Genomic DNA, 20,939 nt, shown 5'->3' with positions numbered 1-20,939 from the left:
CGTCACGATGAAATATTTAATTTATACGTCGTCACAATAATGTGGAGAGAGGAGCATAGCTTCGTTCACGTGTCGCCACACACGGGAAATTGCCGAGATATATATATCTATCTATAATTCCAGTAATCTCTGTGTGTATGTTTGTATGTTTGTATGTTTGTATGTTTGTATGTTTGTATGTTTGTATGTCTGTATGTCTGTGACCGCTGTTTCTCGACAACCACGGGTCCGATATACTTGAAACTTGCCAGGTATATTGCTGGGGACCCGAGGATGTGCCTTTTCAAGGTTTCATATTAATCGGAGAAGTAGTTACCGAGCTATGTCCAAAAAACGATTCAACCAATCAGAGAGCAGCGAGCTATCACGTGTGCCGAACGTGGCGAACAGACTCTGCCTCGGACGGCACATTTGAGAGCGTATTCATTTATTTCACGTTGGAAAACTATGTTGCCGTTAAACTATGTTTTAAAACTAATTAAAACTAATTTGCGATTCATCGTAACTGCGATTTGCGACCTTCCGGACAGTGAAGACTGCACTTCCGGCAGCCAATCACAGAACGCGTTATTGCGTAGGCGTGGCCGATGTGAGAGCGAGCCGAGCCGAGCGCGTGCGCCATTACGGTTCGTAATTCGATTTCTTCCGGAGAAAATAATAATTTCTCGATTTCTTATGCGCATTATTTCTCCCAATTCAGTCAGAGCGAAGGGCGGAAGCGAAGAGCGTTGTTTTTTTTGTTTACGGGCGTACGGGCGTACGGGCGGGGTAGAGCGTACGGGTTGCGTTATTTTTTTTTTTGCAAAGGAACGGGCACCCACGTACGGGCATGCCCTAGTATATTTTAAATCACGGCATGGTCAGTCATACACCGCCTGAAATAACAGACGGGAAAATGCCGATATATATTAAAAATTCGTCGCCACACACGGGAAATTGCCGAGATATATTTTCACTTTGCACAAAAATAATATCAAGGAATCGAATCAATAGGAATGTCCTGTGCCTATAACATCGACGTTATAGGCACAGCTGCATCTAGGCATTGTGTAACATCGACGCGGCTTTTGTTTTAATTAAAACTTTTTGTACTTGTTTTTTGTTTGTTTGTTTTTGTATACAAGATCGAGGCTCGTGAAAGAGCTAACATTAATCACACAAAAAGTCAAACCGACACAAACCAACACATAAAACACAAAATAAGGGGAGCGGTAGACAAGATGGGGAGAGAGGGGGAAGGACAAAAACACAACATTTGAGAGCAGGGACATCGAGAGAACTGTGGGAGGGAGAGGGCTTGGGGGGAGGTAGGAGAGGTATAAAACATATGGACACTGCAAGGACTTCCAGGAAAGAAGTTGGAATTTCGAAAAAGTGTATCTGGGGTGAATTAGCGGGGGTAGAAAATATCAAACTTTTGGATAGGGGAAGATAAGAGATTGTGGTGAACAACTGTTTTAAAGACCTGGAGGGAGGAGTGGGATTGAAGGGAGTGGGGGAGTTTGTTCCAGAGGCGGGGAAAAAGGGGAATGAAAGAGTGAAGGTGAGCAGAGAGCCTAGATTTTGGCAGTTTAACCATAAGAGGGTTGCTGGCAGATCTTGTGCGACCTGTAGGAATATTTGGGGGACAGAGCACTGAGAGAGCTGGGGGAGCAAGGCCGGAGAGGAGTCGGTAGAAGACAGAAAGACCACCAACCTGCCTGCGGCGAGTGAGTGAAAGGCCCTCGGAGTTAGCTTCATCGCAGGAGATTCCAATGATTCTGAAAGCTTTGGCTTCAACAGCGTGAAGCCGAGCTAGGTGTGAGGCAGGAGCACCGGCCCAGAGGGGGAAACAGTATTCCATTGAGCTGCGGATGAAAGCCTTGTATGTGGTGAGGAGCTCAGGTGTGCCAAGGAAGGACTTCTCACGACGGAGGATGCCCAGTCGGCGACTGGCTTTGGAGGCCAGCTTGGCAATGTGGTTTTCCCAAGAAAGATCATGGCAGATAGTGAGACCCAAAAGCTTGAGCGACAGAACTTCTTGGAGAGGATCTGTTGAGAAAGTAGATGCGAGGGTTTTCCAGTCGGTCTTTTCAGAGAGACATAGTAAAAGTGTGAGATTTGTCAGGATTGAAAGACATGTTCCACTTGTTTGACCAGTCTGTGATTTTGTCCAGGTCTGCAGAGAGTGAGGAGGCTGCAGGCTGCCGATCTGAGGGATGTGGAATGGAGCGGCAGAGAGTGGTCATCAGCAGAGATAGAGAGGATTTTCCTGAGAGTCGGAGAGATCATTGATGAAGACCAGAAAAAGCGCAGGGCCCAGAACACTGCCTTGGGGAACTCCAGCCAGAACAGGTAGGGGCGATGAGAGAAATCCATTCAGGGCCACACGTTGACTACGACCAGAGAGGAAGTCCGCAAGCCAATCGTGGAGATTTCCATGGATACCATAGGAGGAGAGTTTGGTGAGCAGAGCGGGGTGCCAGACCGTATCGAAGGCATGTGATATGTCGAGGGAGACAGCTCTGATTTCCTGTTTGACATTGAGGACCTCCATCCATTGTTGAGACAGCAGAAGCAACATGTCGTGGTCTGAATGACATTCGGGTGACATTTTTTTCGGGTGACACCGTCACAATTTCGGTCTTCGAGGCCGGCCGATAGGCACAGTGTGACCGGAAGGGACGAGGTTCTCCTGACCACGTGGCCCTTGACTTGGTTTGTCCGCACAATGTGGGCACTTTCAGGATGAACTTTAGCCGGGGAGCATTTGGGCGCCCCGGTCTGATACTGCCGCCCACGCGCAGAACAACTTGTGAGTGCACGTGGGTCCCGGCGGTCCCACTGGCCTAGCGCTACCATGTTTAGACAGCGAACTCCGTCCCTGGGCACCATGTCTGACTCTCTTATTCAGGGAGCATGGCGACGTGGGCACGGTAGGACACCCGCGGAGCCCCGGCGGACCAGGGACGCGCGAGCCTACGCGTTAGCGTGCTACGGCGGAATCAACGGCTTCGGCCACGGCCGAGCCGATACTCGGCCCGGTCGCCCGGAAATGAACTGGTTCGACGCCCGCGCTAGAGAGGTCGCGGGCGACTGAGATGTATTAACAAATTAGTTAATTAATTTGAGACGTCCGATTTCTAGTGTTTGGAAATTTGGAAGAGCTTGACCCTAGCCTTTCCCTTGCGAGGGCAAGGAGGAACTTAACACTTGACACTTAAGCTTAGTTTGAAGTACACCCTGCCAGCGCTCCCGGTGGGACGGCAGGGCAACCAGAAGGGACGAGGTTCTCCTGACCACGTGGCCCTCGATCTGGGAAGCGAGAGGCGTTCCATTAGTGGACGCGCCCCTCACGCCCGACTTTTGGGCGGCCCCGGCAGGCCGTTTGTTTTGACGTTCCGTGACAGGCCCCGCACCCCCACCTCCGGGCCGACCGGGCGACCGGAATGAATCCCGGTGTCCCGATCCGAACCTTCAGAGCGGGCCGGCTGGGGAGTGCCAAGCACCCCGTACCTGCACTTTCCGTCCCTGCGGTCCCAAATACCGGAACCACCCGAATACCACTTTATTCGACAAAATGAGGTGCGGCCTACAGCCTTAGAAAACCAACCCTATATAAGTCAATACCTCCAACGACACAGGCGCGCATTCGTGCCGCGTGACGTGGTGACGTCATCGCGCTTTCACCTTAAAAGACTTATTTGATATAAGTTAATATCTTGATATAAGCCTTAGAAAACCAACCCTATAGAAGTCAAATGGTCCAATAAAGGGTGATGGGAGGGTGATGGGAGGGTGATGGGAGGGTGATGGCAGGGTGATGGCAGGGTGATGGCAGGGTGATGGGAGGGTGATGGCAGGGTGATGGCATTTTATTTTCACCACTTCAAATCGACCGAATTTCACCAAATAAGATACCACACTCGCTGCACTGATGTCATTTTTACGGCAAAAGTGAAAACAGATTTTAATTTGGAAATAAAACGAAAGCGTGCACAATGGAATCATTCGTGCCGCGTGACGCGGTGACGTCATCGCGTTTCCACCTTAAAAGACTTATTTGATATAAGTTAATATTTTGATATAAGCCTTAGAAAACCAACCCTATAGAAGTCAATACCTCCGACGACACAGGCGCGCATTCGTGCCGCGTGACGTGGTGACGTCATCGCGCTTTCATCTTAAAAAGACATTTGATATAAGTTAATATTTTGATATAAGCCTTAGAAAACCAACCCTATAGACCACGAGTATAATGACGTGGTCTGAATCCAAATTGATGATCGGAGATCAAGCCATTGGAGAAGAGGAAGGATTTTATATCCGAAGCAATGATGGATTCCATGACTTTGCTGATAATTAGGAGCAGGCTGATTGGTCTGTAGTTGCAAGGATCTGTTTTTGCACATTTTTTGTGTAAAGCGATAATGTTTGCTGATTTCCAAGATGTTGGCAGATGACCGTGAGCAGAAGAGAGGGTGAAAAGAACAGAGAGAGGGTGAGATAGAGCCGCAGAGCAGGATTTTGCACCCGTGGGCTCATGCCGTCTGGTCCAGTTGCAGAATCAGAGTCGAGGTTTGCCAAAAACTTCTCCACCTTGTCAGGAGAGAAAGAAACAGAGTCCAGGAGCAGTTGGGTTCGACTGGGCAAGGTGGGAACAGAGAGAGATGGGTTTGGGACACAAGATTTTGAGGCAAACACAGAGTTGAGGCATTCGGCTTTGTCACGTGCGGTGTCAACTGTGTAGCCATTTGAGGTGAGGGAGGGGATGGAGGGGGAACAAACACCAGAAACGGATTTGACCAGATGCCACCAGGATTTGGAGGAAGGAGACAGGTTTGAGAGTTCATTCTTGAGTGTGGAGAGATAGTGCTTCCTGGCACTCCTGAGGGTAGACACACACTTATTCCGAACTTGGTGGAAGGAACTGAGATTACCTTCAGTTGGATTTGCCTTCCAAGAGGCAAAGGCAAGTTGTTTCAGGGCAACTGCCTCACCACAAGATTCAGTGTACCATGGACGGGAGGAAGGGTAAGACAACTGAAGACGAGATGGGATAAATCTGTGCATGAGAGAGAGCAGTTTGCTTTGGAAAAATTCCCAGGAAGAATTGATGTCAGAGGCAGTGGAGATGGGAGACCAGTCCAGATGATTGATGGCTGCTTGCAGCCCGTGCCAGTCGGCCAGAGTGAAATGCCAGACTCGTCGACGCTGAGGAGGCTCTCTGAGAATGGCCAGAGCGATGTCCACTTTAACAAGCACATGATCAGAAGAACCGATTGGAGCAGAAGAAGAGCAGCATACATTTGCCGGGAAGTTTGTCATAACCAAGTCCAGAAGAGAAGATACTCCATTGACTGAGATCCGGGTAGGGAAATTGACAGATTGTGTCAGTCCCAATGAGTCGCAGAAGTCCTTTGCTGAGGTGCCATGGCTGGTGAGAGCGGAACCCACACCCAGCCAGCTGGCATGATGACAGTTGAAGTCGCCACATATGAGGAAGAGAGAGTTGGGATGAGTAGATAGAAGTTGGTCCATGTTGTCAGACATTGACATGTAAATGGAGTCATCACTGTTTGGAGGACGGTACAGAACACATGTGAACAAAAGGTGGGAGCGGAGAGGAAGCCGTAGCTCGAGGTACTACTGGGGGTGGGGTGAAGAGAGGGCAGTGCAAGGAGAGTGAGGAAGAGAGTTTTTGACAAAGATAGCAACCCCACCACCAGGACGAGGCTCAGGTCTATCATACCGGAGGAGGGAGTAACCAGGAAGAGATATTAAGGAATCAGAGACATCTTGAAGGAGGAAAGTTTCTGTTAAGCAGATCAAGTCTGGATTGTCAGACGCAACCTGAATGGAGAGCTCAATCAGGTTTGAGCGAAGGCCTCGGATATTTGAGGTCCATATCGTTGATGAGGAGAGAGGGGGAGCATCGGGTGCAGGAGAGGAGAGGAGAGGGGAGGGGAGGGGTAGGGGCAGATGAAGGATGGGCGGGGGAGGTAGGAAGAGCAGTTAATAGTGTGTCAGAGATTACAGAAGAGTTACAAAAAAGGGAAGGATGAGGACGAAAGGTTTGATGGTGATGGGATGAGGCACAGTGAGGGGTTAAAATGTTGACATCAAATTCTTCTTCTTTTTTCCAATGGCCTGATTTCAGATCACTAATTTGGTTTCAGGAAAGGTCACTCTACCTTGATCACCAATTTGGTTTCAGATCAGGTCACTCTACCTTGAAATGCTGCTTCTGCTCTCCCAATAACGGATGGAGGCCCTCAATATCAGACATGACATCAGGGCTGGCTGTCTCGGCATGTTATGTTTTCGATCCAGTCTGGCATCCCTCCTTGCTCTCCAAACTCTCTGCCTATGGCATCCAAGCCAACTACAATCTCAGTTGACTGACTTCCTCTCCCCTCGTAGCCAGCATGTAGCTCACGACGGCATCTAGTTGCATGAAGCGGTTGACTGTCTGTGAATAATCAATCACCATCTCCCTTTTGTGTCGCTCAATCGTTATAACTACAACTTGGGCTTGTCAGGACGAGGTTCTGTGCTCGATGATGCCCTCTTTGAGCAGCCTTCCTATTTCTGACTTGATGAAATGGCTGTCTGGTACACTGTACTTTCTTGACATAGCAGCAATGGGCTTATAATTGGGAGTGAGATTCGTGAAGAGTGGATGTGGAGGTATGGAGATGGTACCTATCGCACAGACAGAGAGCAGTAGTTTGTCTGCCCCAAACTCACAATCACACACTCATGTTTCATGAAATTCTGGCTTAAGGTTACATCACTACAAAGGTCAGGTAAGATGGAAAGTCGAACATCATGGTATTTACTGCCCTTAAGCTTGAGGTTCACTAAACAATGATCAGTTATTCGAGTTGACAATGAGGTAGATGCCATTGCCACTCTACTTGGCCCAGGTTGTACACAAAGTTTGTACGCATTAACCAGCCTCTGGTACACAAAGCGTTCCAAGCTCCAAGTGTCCAAAAATGCTGTAACAACACAGATGCATCCCAAAGGTCGATGCATAATACAACAGAATTCTAACCTCTCAGTCCATTATGATGACAGCTATGATTTAGAATATCATGTTGGAAGAAAGAATAACAATTCGTGGGTCTACTGTTGTTGATTTTGTGACTATCAAAATCACACAAGACCGTACAGCATCCATCTTGAATATCAGTGAACCCCCAAAATTTGGATCCCGACTCTTCCATTATCTACCGGTCGAGTGCTCTGAAACCCGAAAGAGCCCTTCTTCTGTGGCCCGCAAAATTGTTCAGGCTTCAGTTTTTTGATTTTGGATCGTGGGAGCTCCATGGGAGGGGGGGGGGGTGGGAGGGGGAGGGGGGAGGGGGCGGGGGAAGGGAGGGGAGGGGGGAGGGGGAAGGGGGAGGGAAGGGGAGGGTCTGAACTACATCGACCCCAAATCAGCAAAGGTCTGAACTACAACCTCAAGAGATGACCGTCAGCCCATTTTTTTCCTGAAGTACAATGACCTTTTCAAATACATTCCCTATGCCTTTTATCCAGGTTTATTTTCACTTCATGCTACATGGTGTTGATAATGTGCTCAACTCATTCGCATGTTGTGCTTTCTTCCCCGTGTGCATTTGAGCAGAGGATGGGAAAACTGGGTCTTGCCGGTGTCGATTCCAGTGGAGAGCTAGATGGCAATGAAGACTTCTTGGTGACTGTGTACGATATCTTGCCAGAGCAGCCGAGCACAAAGTTGCGAACGAGCAGAGCGAGCACTGCACAGGATGTCATACGTCAGGTGCATCACGCATCATGTGGCTTTGACTTCTGTTATCTTTCTTCTTCTTTTTTTTACTTATCCTTTAATCCCAACAACACAAATTACTTCTTTCTGATGTTATTTTGTTTTGTTTTCAGATCTTGCGCAAAGCCAAGTTTAAGATGACACCTTTGTGGCAAAGTGATCCTTCAACCTACGTGCTCATTGAGGAGAAGCTTGAGAATGGAATGCTCTCTTTCCGCATTCTTGCGGACATTGAGAACGTTTATAGGGTGCAGAACCAGTGTAGCAGTAACACACGTTTCTTGCTCAAACCTCGACAAGATGTTCCGGTATGCTGTTGTTTTTTTGTTTGGTTGCATGCTTGCTTCTGCGCTCAGTTTTAGAGTGTGGATTTCAGAACTATCTCACCCATTTATTTATAGTGTATATAATCTGGATTATTTATAGTTTACATTCGTTGTTCAGAAAGTTTTGTAGCTTGTTTTTACATTGTTTAGTCTGTTCATTCTACGGACCTAAATCTTTTTTAGAAAAGAGTATTCTAAAAAGGAACCTGTTTGTTGATATAACAAGAGCAGAGAAGAAGAATAAAAATAAAAACACCAAAGAGCAAAGAGTTGATAATCCTCTTCCTCTTCATCATTACCTCCATTTATTTGCAGTCTTTTAATTACTTATCTTTAATTTGCCTTACGGTGAGGTAGAGCAAGATACCCAGCAGACATTCTAGGGCAAATTGAACAAAGTGCAACATAATTAATTGCATGCATGCATGTACGTGTTCAATTTGGATAGATTAAACCAATGAATGAATGATCGTTTTAAGGCCATTTTTCCCCGCTAGAGTGGGGGTTGGCCTTGCGGGCCCCATGACAATCATGGTTCCCTGTTTGAGGTTTTTTATGGCCGGATGCCCTTCCTGACGCCAACCTTTCGTTGCCTCTCACGATGCGCAGGGATACGGTGTACCTATTCTAAACCGGGGTACACACCGGGATCATTCATCCCAGCAAGCTGGTACTCAATTTGCCGACCTCGGAAGGATGACAGGCTGAGTCAACCCCCCTGGCGTTAATTCAGCGCTCGACCGGGATTCGAACCCAGGATCCGAGGATCCCAAGCCGGCACCCTAACCGCTAAGCCAACACCAGGCTTAAACCAACAGATTAAACCAATGAAATTCCTAATAAAAAACAAAACAAATGAATACCAATTAACCATTCATGAGCCAAACCTAAATGAAAGAAAATCACAAATTGACCATTTACGATTACCCAAAGCTAAATAACAATAAATAAAATCACAAGTTGACAATTTACGATGATGCAAACCTAAATAATAGTAAACAAAGAAAATCACAAATTGACAATTTACGATGATCCAAAGTTAAAAAACAATAAATCAAATGAAAAATTGACAATTTCCGATGATTCAAACCTAAATAATAATAAATAAAATCACAAATTGACAATTTAGAATGATCCAAACCTAAATAATAATAAATAAATAAAATCACAAGTTGACAATTTACGATGATGCAAACCTAAATAATAGTAAACAAAGAAAATCACAAATTGACAATTTACGATGATCCAAAGTTAAATAACAATAAATAAAATCAAAAATTGACAATTTCCGATGATCCAAACCTAAATAATAATAAATAAAATCACAAATTCACAATTTACATTGATCCAAAATAAATAATAATAAATAAAATCAAAAAATTCACAATTTAGAATGATCCAAACCTAAATAATAATAAATAAATAAAATCACAAATTGACAATTTACGATGATCCAAACCTAAATAATAATAAATAAAATCACAAATTTACAATTTACGTTGATCCAACCCTAAATAATAATAAATAAAATCACAAATTTACAATTTACGTTGATCCAACCCTAAATAATAATAAATAAATAAAATCACGAATTGACAATTTGCAATGATCCAAACCGAAATATAAATAAATAAACAAAATCACAAATTGACAATTTACAATGATCCAAACCTAAATAATAATAAATAAAATCACAAATTGACAATTTACGTTGATCCAAACCTAAATAATAATAAATAAAATTACAAATTGACAATTTACAATGATCCAAACCTAAATAATAATAAATAAATAAAATCACAAATTGACAATTTACAATGATCCAAACCTAAATAATAATAAATAAATAAAATCACAAATTGACAATTTACGATGATCCAAACCTAAATAATTATAAATAAAATCACAAATTGACAATTTACGTTTATCCAAACCTAAGTAATAATAAATAAATAAAATCACTAATTGACAATTTACAATGATCCAAACCTAAATATAAATAAATAAACAAAATCACAAATTGACAATTTACAATGAACCAAACCTAAATAATAATAAATAAATAAAATCACTAATTGTCAATTTACAATGATCCAAACCTAAATAATAATAAATACAGACTTGGCATTTAATATGGAATATTTTTTTTGTGGGGGTGAACTTATTTTCAAGATGACTTAGAACCAAAAGTTCATTGGAATTATGTTGAAATTATTCTAGATTTTGTTAATGTGACCGTTAAAATAAACAAACACCACATTAGTCAGGCAGATAGGTGTATCCATCATAAGAATTGTGGGTTTAGACGTACAAGCATGAAATTTGGCACAGTCATAGATAATAATCTAATGAATAATTCCAGATATGGACCCACCGCGAAAACGTCCTATGGTAGCCATTTTACAAAATGGCCGTTTTGACCGCGATTATTTTTTACCAGACGACACAAATGCTTCTTTATGTTCTAATGAAATGACTCTAGATACACATATATGCCATAATGTTTTGTTTGCATCAATTCTCAGGAACTGCTGCCAATTTCCTGGAAGAACAGTGGATCCGTCAACTCTCCTTCGAATGCCTTTCCCACGTTTGTCCCTGGCTTGAGATTTCAGGTTGTTGTCATGGTACTGGTCCCAGACTATATCCACACGACAGGCTCTTTGCAAGTGACCTTGTATGTGTGGCAAGAATACTTTCAGCGCATAATCATCAAAGGTTTTGGCAGCAACTGGTTTCAGAACGTTCACCAACACTGCCCCGTCAAGGATAGTGACGTCAGTATCTGGTTTTGGAGCATCACCTCTGACCTCTGCGCAACTCTCTAGACACACCAATAGATCTGATTTGGTTCCCAGTCGTAACTTCCCAAGCTGAGATAAAGACGGGGGACATGCTTGGTTTTCATGGTGGAAAAATTCTGCAAGATCACCATCTCGTGTTTGAGACGCAATGTAGAGTCTTGAGAATAAAGAGCAGTCACTCTTTAGCGAAGTTACTTGCAAACTTGTCTTGGATTTCTCTCTTGGAGACGATCGACTAAACAATGGGAGTTTATTCTTCTTTATTGGCTCAGTAAGAGGTACGGTTCGCTCCAGTAGACGGTCTGCTACGAAGGTCTTGTACTGTTGCTTACCTATCTCCTCAGCCTGTTGAACAGTAGAAACAACAGTTGGGTCAGCAATGTCTCTTGTGTCCAGCCACAGCAAGTCTGTACTCTCTTCTAGGAAGGGGTTTCCCATTTCCTCTATTACTTCAACCAGACGTTTGACATGTTGAGTAAAGATTACCTGTGAACTATATGTTTGCTCATGGTGGCGTGTGTCTTGATTAATCCTTATTTTCCTTCCCTCCATGGATGCTTCAAACTCGGTAGTCATTCTAACCAGTTCCGGCCCAGCCACCATCCATCTTCTAAGAGCATTTGGATTTTGAGTGAGTCCAACAGCACCACCGTCACTCTTCACAGCAGCATTATTTTGCTCATGAGCCTGGTCAATGGCCATAGATGAGAAAACTCGTTTTGTCTTGTGAACTGTGAATTTGCCATTGGTGAATTCAGTAGCAATATCTGGGTGTGACTTGCTAAGACTCATCATGTCTCGAATGTGGACAGGCACCCATCGTGCATAGTCTAGCCACTAGACTAAAAGCGGCCATTTTGTAAAATGGCCGCCACGGCTACCATAGGACGTTTTCGCGGTGGGTCCATACCTGGAATTATTCATTAGACTATTATCTATGACTGTGCCAAATTTCACGCTTGTACGTATAAACCCACAATTGTTACACCTATCTGCCTGACTACATTTGACATTTCGAAGCAAATAAATTGATCCTTGAAAGTGATGTAAACTGATATCGAACTCAATTCACGGACAGTACTGTGTTAAACTTCTGTACGTTTTCCAGAAGTATCTCTTTATTTTGCACATTAGCCAAAAAAAATTTCAACAAAAACAAAAGCTAAATTATGACTGGGATTATGGACAGTAAAATTACAGTTCAGTACTCCGTGTCCAGGGAGATAGTCCCTGGTGTTGGGCTAGCGGCTAGGGTGCCGGCTTAGGATCCTAGGATCCTGGGTTCGAATCCCGGTCAATCGCTGAATTAACGCTAGGGGGGTTGACTCAGCCTGTCATCCTTCCGAGGTCGGCAAATTGAGTACCAGTTCACTGGTAATTCCCTGCTTGTCGTTAAAGGCGGCAAAAAGGGTTGGCGTCAGGAAGGGCATCCGGCCGTAAAACATTGCTTCAAAAAGGGGACCGAAAAACAACAACAACCACAGTTCCCGAAAAAGGCCAACCCCCGCTTGCGGGGAAAAATGGCCTCTAAAGGTGGTCTGACCTCTAAAGGTCAGAGGGACACCCCTCTGATGACAATTCGTGTAACCCCCACGAGCATTCAGGAGAGCACGTACACGTCGAGGCATGCTGTTCACGAGATTTGCCAAGGTTTGGACAGGAATCGATTGCCATGCAGTGACAATAGTCTGCTGCAATTCACGCACAGAGGTCGGCTGCTGGTCCAAGTGGTCGATTTGACGCGTTAATTCTGCCCACAAGTTCTCTATCGGATTCATATCCGGGGACATGGCAGGCCACTCCATATGCCCTACACCACGGTCAGCAAGAAAGTGTTGGATCATGCGAGCACGATGAGGCCGTGCATTGTCATCTTGGAAGACAAAGTTTCCTCGAAAGGCTGCACGAGCAAATGGAAGCAATGTTTCTTCCAGAATGGCCCTGTACTTGAACTGGTTCAGGTTTCCATTCAGAACAACCAGGTCAGTTTTGCCCCCTGCATGAAAAGCAGCCCAAACGGTCACCCCACCACCTCCAGCTTGGACTCTTGGCACTATACAATCTTCGTTGTGGGCTTCATGCACTTGTCTGCGCACTCGGACGCGGCCATCTTGACGATAGACCAGAAATCTAGATTCGTCACTGAAGGTCACGTGATTCCAGTGTCCTGGCTGCCATTGACGGTGCTCTCTGGCCCACTGCAATCGGCGCTGGCTGTGTTGTCTGGTCAGGCGTGGCTTTCTCAGGGGACGCCTGGCACGATAGCCTGCTTGAACCAGTCGTTGGTTGACTAGCCTTCTGGATACAGGCACATTTGTCAGTTGCTGCCACTCAGCCCTAAGCCGATTAGCTGACTTGGTACGGCCATTGCAGACTAGCCGGTGCAGCTGGCGATCATCTCTCCTTGTGGTTCTGCGTGGACGTCCTGGCCTCGGTATTGGAGTAGGGACACCCCTCTGAGCATTTCGTTTCAGGATCTTTGACACCTGACCTTGAGTGATGCCATACTGCCGAGCAATAGCACGCTGTTTCATGCCAGAATTTCGTAAAGCCACCACTCCATGACAAACAGCATTGCCAAGTTGACGGACCATCTCCAGAGGAAGCGGCAATAACTTTTGTCGATGTGCAGCAGTTGTTTTCCACCAATACATAACGCAACAACCCTTATATACCCGATTGTGAAGCCAATCGTCAAATGTACCTGTTCTTACATTTTGTCACACCACTTGTGATATAATCCTGTTATTGACTTCTTGCTGCGAAAGACAATCAGTGACATGGTTCTTTCAACAAAGACATCACCGAAGGGTAAAAGAAACTCACCAGATTGATATACTGAGTTCAGAAAGTAAACCCAAGTCAAGAAAAAATATATATTCCATATTAAATGCCAAGTCTGTAAATAAAATCACAAATTGACAATTTACATTGATCCAAACCTAAATAATAATAAATAAAATCACAAATTGACAATTTACAATGATCCAAACCTAAATAATAATAAATAAATAAAATCACAAATTGACAATTTACATTGATCCAAACCTAAATAATAATAAATAAAATCACAAATTGACAATTTATATTGATCCAAACCCAAATGTCTTTCCAAAACAAGTGGAACATGTCTTTCAATCCTGACAAATCTCACACTCTCACTATGTCTCTTCGAAAAGACCATCTGGACAAATCCTCCCCTCTCCTTTCTCAACAACCCTCTCCAAAAGTTCTGTCACTCAATCTCTTGGGTCTCACAATCTGCCATGATCTTTCCTGGGAAAAACACATTTCCAAGCTGGCCTCCAAAGCCAGTTGCCGACTGGGCATTCTCCGTCGTGCGAAGTCCTTCCTTGGCAAACCTGAGCTCCTCACCACATACAAGGCTTTCATCTGCAGCTCAATGGAATACTGCTCTCCCCCCTGGGCTGGTGCTCCTGCCTCACACCGAGCTCGGCTTCACGCTGTTTAAACCAAAGCTTTCATAATCATTGGAATCTCCCGCGATGAAGCTAACTCAAAGGGCCTTTCTCTCACTCACCGCAGGCAGGTTGGTGGTCTTTCTGTCTTCTACCGACTCCTCTCTGGCCTTGCCCCCCAGCCCTGTCTGTGCACTGTCCCCCAAATATTCCTACAGGTCGCACAAGATCTGCCTGCAACTCTCTTCTGGTGAAACTGCCAAAATCAAGACTCTCTGCTCACCTTCACTCTTTCATTCCTCTTTTCTCCTGCCTCTGGAACAAACTCCCTTGCTCTCTTCAATCCCACTCATCCCTCCAGGTCTTTAAAACAGCTGTTCACCACCATCTCTTATCTTCCCCCATCCAAAACCTTGATCTTTTCTACCTCTGCTAATTCACCCCAGATCCACTCTTTTGAAATACCGACTTCTTTCCTGGAAGTCCTAGCAGTGAACATGTGTTTTTTTTTTAACTCTCCCACCCCCCAACCCCCTTCCCATGCCTCCTCACCCAAAGCCCTCTACCTCCCACAGATCTCCTGATGTCCCTGCTCTCAAATGTTGTACTTGTGTGCTTTCCCCCTCTCTCCCCATCTTGTCTCCCGCTCCCTTTATTTAGTCTCATGTGTCCGTTTTTTGTTTTTTTGTCATTAATGTTAGCTCTTACATGAGCCTCGATTTTGTATACAAGAAAAAAGAAAAAAAAACCTAAATGATCATAAATAAAATCACAAATTGACAATTTACGATGATCCAAACCTAAATAAGAATAAATAAAATCACAAATTGACAATTTACGTTGATCCAAACCTAAATAATAATAAATAAATAAAATCACAAATTGACAATTTACGATGATCCAAACCTAAATTTAAAACATTAGGGCAACACCCCGGCTCATCTGGTAGAATAAACAGTATACTGCACTGACTAAAAGTATTTTAAACCAATTTGAATGGTTGCTAGAAGACAGGGCAGCATGTAGAATCATACGAACAGCATGTAGAACCATCATAAGACTTTAAACAAACAAACAATAAAATACTTATTATGGGGGGCAACACCCTCCCAACCCGTGTACCTCCTCAGACCCATAATTATTTGTTAAGTTTCATCCAAATTGAGTGTGTAGATTCAGAAGACAAAAGCAAATACCTATTTGGGTGTGGAAAGTCCCCCTCCCCCACCCGCCCCCCCCCCCCCCCCCCCACATAGACCACCTTAGACCCTGATTTTTTTAATGCCAGGAACAAACTTTGGTACAACATGGGTGATTAAGGTTGTGGTCAAGTTTCAACAGAATTGCATGTGTAGTTTCTGAGAAGAAAGCAAATACCTATTTTGGGGGGAAACCCCCCCCCCCCCCCCCCGTAGATCCCCAAAGGGGCAGATTTTTAAAATGCCGTGAACAAACTTTGGTACAGTACAGGTGGTGAAGGTTGTGGTCAAGTTTCATTGAAATCGTGTGTGTAGTTTCAGAGATGAAAGCAAAGCAAATACCTATTTTGGGGAGTCAAACCTGGACCCACTTTGGCCCCCTTAGATGCCAATTTTTTTAATACCGTGAACAAACTTTAGTCACTACACAACAAATATAATTTGTGCCAAATTTGGTCGCAATCCCATCAGCGCTTCCAGAGAAGAAGTTTCAAGTGTTTATGGACGGATGGACGACGCGCCATCGCATAAGCTCCCCTGAACTTCGTTCCAGGTGAGCTAATAATTAAATAAAATTACACATTGACAATTTACGATTATCCAAACCTAAATATAAATATCACAAATTGACCATATATGATGATCCAAAGCTGAATAGTAATAAATAAATAATAATAATGATAGCGTAAGGACTCGACTTTGTTATCCCTTTTACGCCGCACCCAGTGACCCGATGCCCACGGCACTAATGGATTTACGATCTACGAACCGCGCTCTTTGTTTATCACGTACAGCCATACTCGAAAAATCTGAATTAGCCGACGTTGGGGCCCAAAAGCATCCGATTAACTGCCGATACGACGCCATCTTACGACGCCATCGTATTGGCGTCTGCTGGGCGAAGGCGAAGCAAGCCGCCCGCTGATTGGACAGGCGAAGGCGAAGCAAGCCGTCTGCTGATTGGACAGGCGAAGGCGAAAGCAAGCCGTCCACTGAGTGGACAATCCAGAGCATGCATTTGTGCCGGTGTCGGCGATCGTTGTTCATATATGCACTCTTCATTCTCATCTTTCTTCCTAACTCTTACTCGGACAAGCAAATCCCCTATGCCATCCATAATGGTACACTCTATCCATACACCACATCCTCCCTTCCGTGGATGTTCCACGGGTTTCGGCTCGTAAATAAATAATATCCCAAGTTGACAATTTACCATTATTGAAACCTAAATAATAAAAAGAAAATTCAGGAATTTTTTTTATCATAATGACATTCAGGAAATGGGAAAAAAATGTTAATTAGCTCTGTCTATCAAGTGGATTGTTTAAGCTTACGGAATAGTTGTATACTCGGGCTGTCCACAGACATTCCTTTGATTGTGTCTGATTGTGTCGAACTGCCAAGTTATCCCTTTGTTCCACATAATAATCCCCGACTTCATTGCCTTTGCTTTTCTCTCAATAAAATTTCATGTCCTAAACATGATACCCATAATATGTATCGATTAGGTTTACAGTATTTTACGTAGTTTTGATTTTCCTTTGATTCGCCACAGCACTCTCTGTGAAAGCCTGGTTGTGTGTTTCTGTTATCTATACTGTGTTGACTTTTGTCTTCATTCTCTTGCTTGTCTCCATTGTTTATGGAATGCTCATTTCATGAGCATCGTCTTTTGTTCCTAAAAATATGATGGAATTCTCAGCTTATGTGCCATGCACCGCACACGTTGATTGCCCGGATGCGCTGCACTTTGACGTCCGACTGTACATCCTTCCTCTTCGGCCAATCTCCTTTTTTGTGCGTTTATAGATCGCAAATGGTTTTTGAACAAATAGCAGATATGTATTATATGTATCGTGCAACATCCTGCAGACTATATAAGGAATATAAAAATTGGAATCTATAAAAAAACACTGATCTCCTTTGTTGAATAAATGTGTTCATAAAGAGGGGTTTATACTGAGACAGAAGTTCCTTGTATTAAAGGGAACAGTGAATGGTCAGAGAGATTCACTGCACCCTCAGGGGATAAAGGGCTAGGGGAGTGTAGGTGGTTAAACCTTGATGGATCCTTTTCATTCCCTCCACGTGCACACAAAGAAGCTTCTTCGTAAGAAAAACCGAGGTATATGCATTGCTTCACCAGTAGGGGGCAAATACACCGCTTTTAAACATGGATACACAAAGCATTCACCAAAATAGGATTATTGAGTTAGCATTGTGCAAGAGGCAAAAGCCTGGTGTTGGCTTAGCGGTTAGGGTGCCGGCTTGGGATCCTAGGATCCTGGGTTTAGTGGTTAGGGTGCCAGCTTGGGATCCTAGGATCCTGGGTTCAGCGGTTAGGGTGCCAGCTTGGGATCCTAGGATCCTGGGTTCAGCGGTTAGGGTGCAGGCTTGGGATCCTAGGATCCTGGGTTCAGCGGTTAGGGTGCCGCTTTGGGATCCTAGGATCCTGGGTTTAGTGGTTAGGGTGCCGCCTTGGGATCCTAGGATCCTGGGTTTAGCGGTTAGGGTGCAGGCTTGGGATCCTAGGATCCTGGGTTTAGCGGTTAGGGTGCCAGCTTGGGATCCTAGGATCCTGGGTTCAGCGGTTAGGGTGCCAGCTTGGGATCCTAGGATCCTGGGTTCAGCGGTTAGGGTGCCGCCTTGGGATCCTAGGATCCTGGGTTCAGCGGTTAGGGTGCAGGCTTGGGATCCTAGGATCCTGGGTTCAAATCCCGGTCGATCGCTGAATTAACGCCAGGAGGGTTGACTCAGCCTGTCATCCTCCCGAGGTCGGCAAATTGAATACCAGTTCACTGGTAATTCCCTATGTGTTGCAAGAGGCGACTAAAAGGGTTGGTGGCAGGAACGGCATCTGGCCATAAAACATTGCTTCAAAAAGGGGACCACGGTGCCCGAAAAAGGCCCACCCCTGCTCTGCGGGGAAAAATGACCTCTAAAGGTGGTTTTTCTTTCTTCTTCAATGTGCAAGAGGCAACTATAGAAAGTTATTGTGAGATGGATATTTAAAAAAAAACTGGAAGCAAAGAGGGTTGTTGTCTAGAAATCCTGGAAATAGTCTTCAATGTATCAGTTGAAAATGGTGAAGACTTTGTACTATCTTGCAAGAGTATTTGATAATAATGGCGGCCTGTACTGTTGACAGAGCTTTGGGGCATTAACAACAAGTCGAGGAATGTTTCTCGTCTATACACAATCCTGTATGCATCACAACTCAATGGCTGGAATTCCGACTGGAGGTGCAGGAATTTGTAATTTGCTCATTGTGCCGGCGATAACTAGCCTCCTCTTCATGAAAAACGCCCTAGGATCTTTAACATCCATCAACAAACAGTCCTTCTGCTCAACATCCTTTTCATGGATGACGCACACATTGTTAGAATTGCCCTGCATTGAAAAAACAGGGTGACCGTTTATAGCTGGGTCAGGATTCAAACCCAGGCTGGACAGCTCAGAGGCGAGTGTACATACCTCTAGGGTACATAGCAGCCTTATACAAATGCTGTACACTTGATGTACAGGGCGTCTAAGAATAACCAGCATTTGCAACAAGTAATATACAGGGTGATTCACATACGACGTACTATTTTGTTTTTGAATAACTGTGTTGCGTGAACCGATTTACTTGTAATTTGCAGCACTTATAGACAAATGTTCCCCATTTATTATGTGAAAATTTCATTTAAAAATAGTTGATACAAATTTCGTTATGCGTCTCGATATGGCGGCCGTCATTTTCGATCACTCGGAACAGTCTCTGCTTGTATTCGAGCATGGTTTTCTGCCGCATTTCATCAGTGATCTCCCAGAAGGAATCATGAACATCGCCCCTTTCCATCAGACTTGTGTGCCATCGCAGATTTGATGCATTGCTTGGCAGCACCCAGCTTCGACCAAACTCCTTTCGAAGACGTCGTTTCACTTCGTTGCAGCTTTTGCACGCTCCTGACTGTTGTAACTTGCAATTCTTGCTGATTTTTCCTTTACATTATGCTTTTTTTTTTTCTTTCTTTTTTCGTATACTGAATCGAGTCTCGTGAAAGAGCTAACATTTATTTCACAAACAAATCAACCAGACAAACAAAATATACGAAAAGAGGGAGCGGAAGACAAGATGGGGAGAGAAGGGGAAGCACACAAGTACAACATTTGAGAGCAGGGACATCGGGAGATCTGTGGGAGGGAGAGGGCTTGGGGGGAGGAGGCATGGGATGGGGGTGGGGGGGGGGAGTGGGAGGTAAAAAAAACACATGGACACTGCTAGGGCGTCCAGGATAGAAGTCGGTATTTCAGAAAAGTGGATCTGGGGTGAATTAACGGGGGTTAGAAAAGATCAAGGTTTTGGATGTGGGAAGATCAGAGATGGTGGTGAACAGCTGCTTTAAAGACCTGAAGGGAGGAGTGGGATTGAAGAGAGTGAGGGAGTTTGTTCCAGAGGCAGGAGAAAAGAGGAATGAAAGAGTGAAGGTGAGCAGAGAGTCTTTATTTTGGCAGTTTCACAAGAAGAGGGTTGCTGGCAGATAGTGTGTGACCTGTGACCTGTAGGAGTATTTGGGGGACAGTGCACAGACAGGGCTGGGGGGCTAGGCCAGAGAGGAGTCGGTAGAAGACAGAAAGACCACCAACCTGCCTGCGGTGAGTGAGAGAAAGGCCCTCTGAGTTAGCTTCATCGCGGGAGATTCCAATGATTCTGAAAGAATCATTCTGAAAGAATGAAAAATTCTGAAAAAACCGAACACATAAGACATAATAAAGGGAGCGGAAGACAAGATGGGGAGAGAAGGGGAAGCACACAACCACAACATTTGAGAGCAGGGAGAAGTGTGGGAGGGAGAGGGCTTGGGGGGAGGAGGCGTGGGAAGGGGGGGGGGGGGGGGGGAGAGGTATAAAACACAAGGGGACGCTAAAAAGTCTAAAGCTGACTCTAAGACCGGTTCCATAATTATCAACGTTTAAGAGCAATTTATTCGACATGTCATGTCATGGGAAGAGGTCAGGCTGTTTCCCATTATCAAAAATGACGGCCGCCATATCAAGACACATAACTAAATTTGTATCAATTATTTTTAAATGAAATTTTCACATAATAAATGGGGAACATTTGTCTACAAGTGCTGCAAATTACAAGTAAATCGGTTCACGCAACACAGAGTTATTCAAAAACAAAATAGTACGTCGTATGTGAATCACCCTGTACAATTCAATTTAAATAAAATTATGATTTTAAAGTCGTATAAAACCAGGTGAGCTAAAAATCATAAATTTAGTGCTGTTAATGGTCTCATACACCACCTTGTTTAACATGTCCAAGTATAGTACTGTTAAACGGAAGGGTTTTTAAAGTGGCAAAAATGCGATTTGTGTTCTCGTATATAATTCAATTTAAATAAAAAGGAAACTTTAAACGTCTT

The 20,939-nt window shown here is 44.3% G+C and overlaps 1 protein-coding gene across 5 annotated transcripts in view; it reads left to right on the top strand.

The window, feature by feature from the left end:
* PLCE1 (phospholipase C epsilon 1) overlaps positions 1-20,939 on the top strand; it is a 296,731-nt gene that overhangs the window by 263,943 nt on the left and 11,849 nt on the right. For all 5 annotated transcript variants that reach the window (XM_068106883.2, XM_068106878.2, XM_078771858.1 and 2 more), the window contains exons 31-32: positions 7,616-7,771; positions 7,891-8,085. In XM_068106883.2, the coding sequence (XP_067962984.2) occupies positions 7,616-7,771; positions 7,891-8,085 (351 nt within the window). The remainder of the gene's footprint in view (positions 1-7,615; positions 7,772-7,890; positions 8,086-20,939) is intronic.

This window comes from Myxine glutinosa, chromosome 2, assembly GCF_964187855.1.
Source record: "Myxine glutinosa chromosome 2, kmMyxGlut1.1, whole genome shotgun sequence".
Lineage (NCBI taxonomy): Eukaryota > Metazoa > Chordata > Myxini > Myxiniformes > Myxinidae > Myxine > Myxine glutinosa.
The sequence above is the reverse complement of the archived record's forward strand: the minus strand, read 5'-3'. Positions and strand labels throughout refer to the sequence as shown.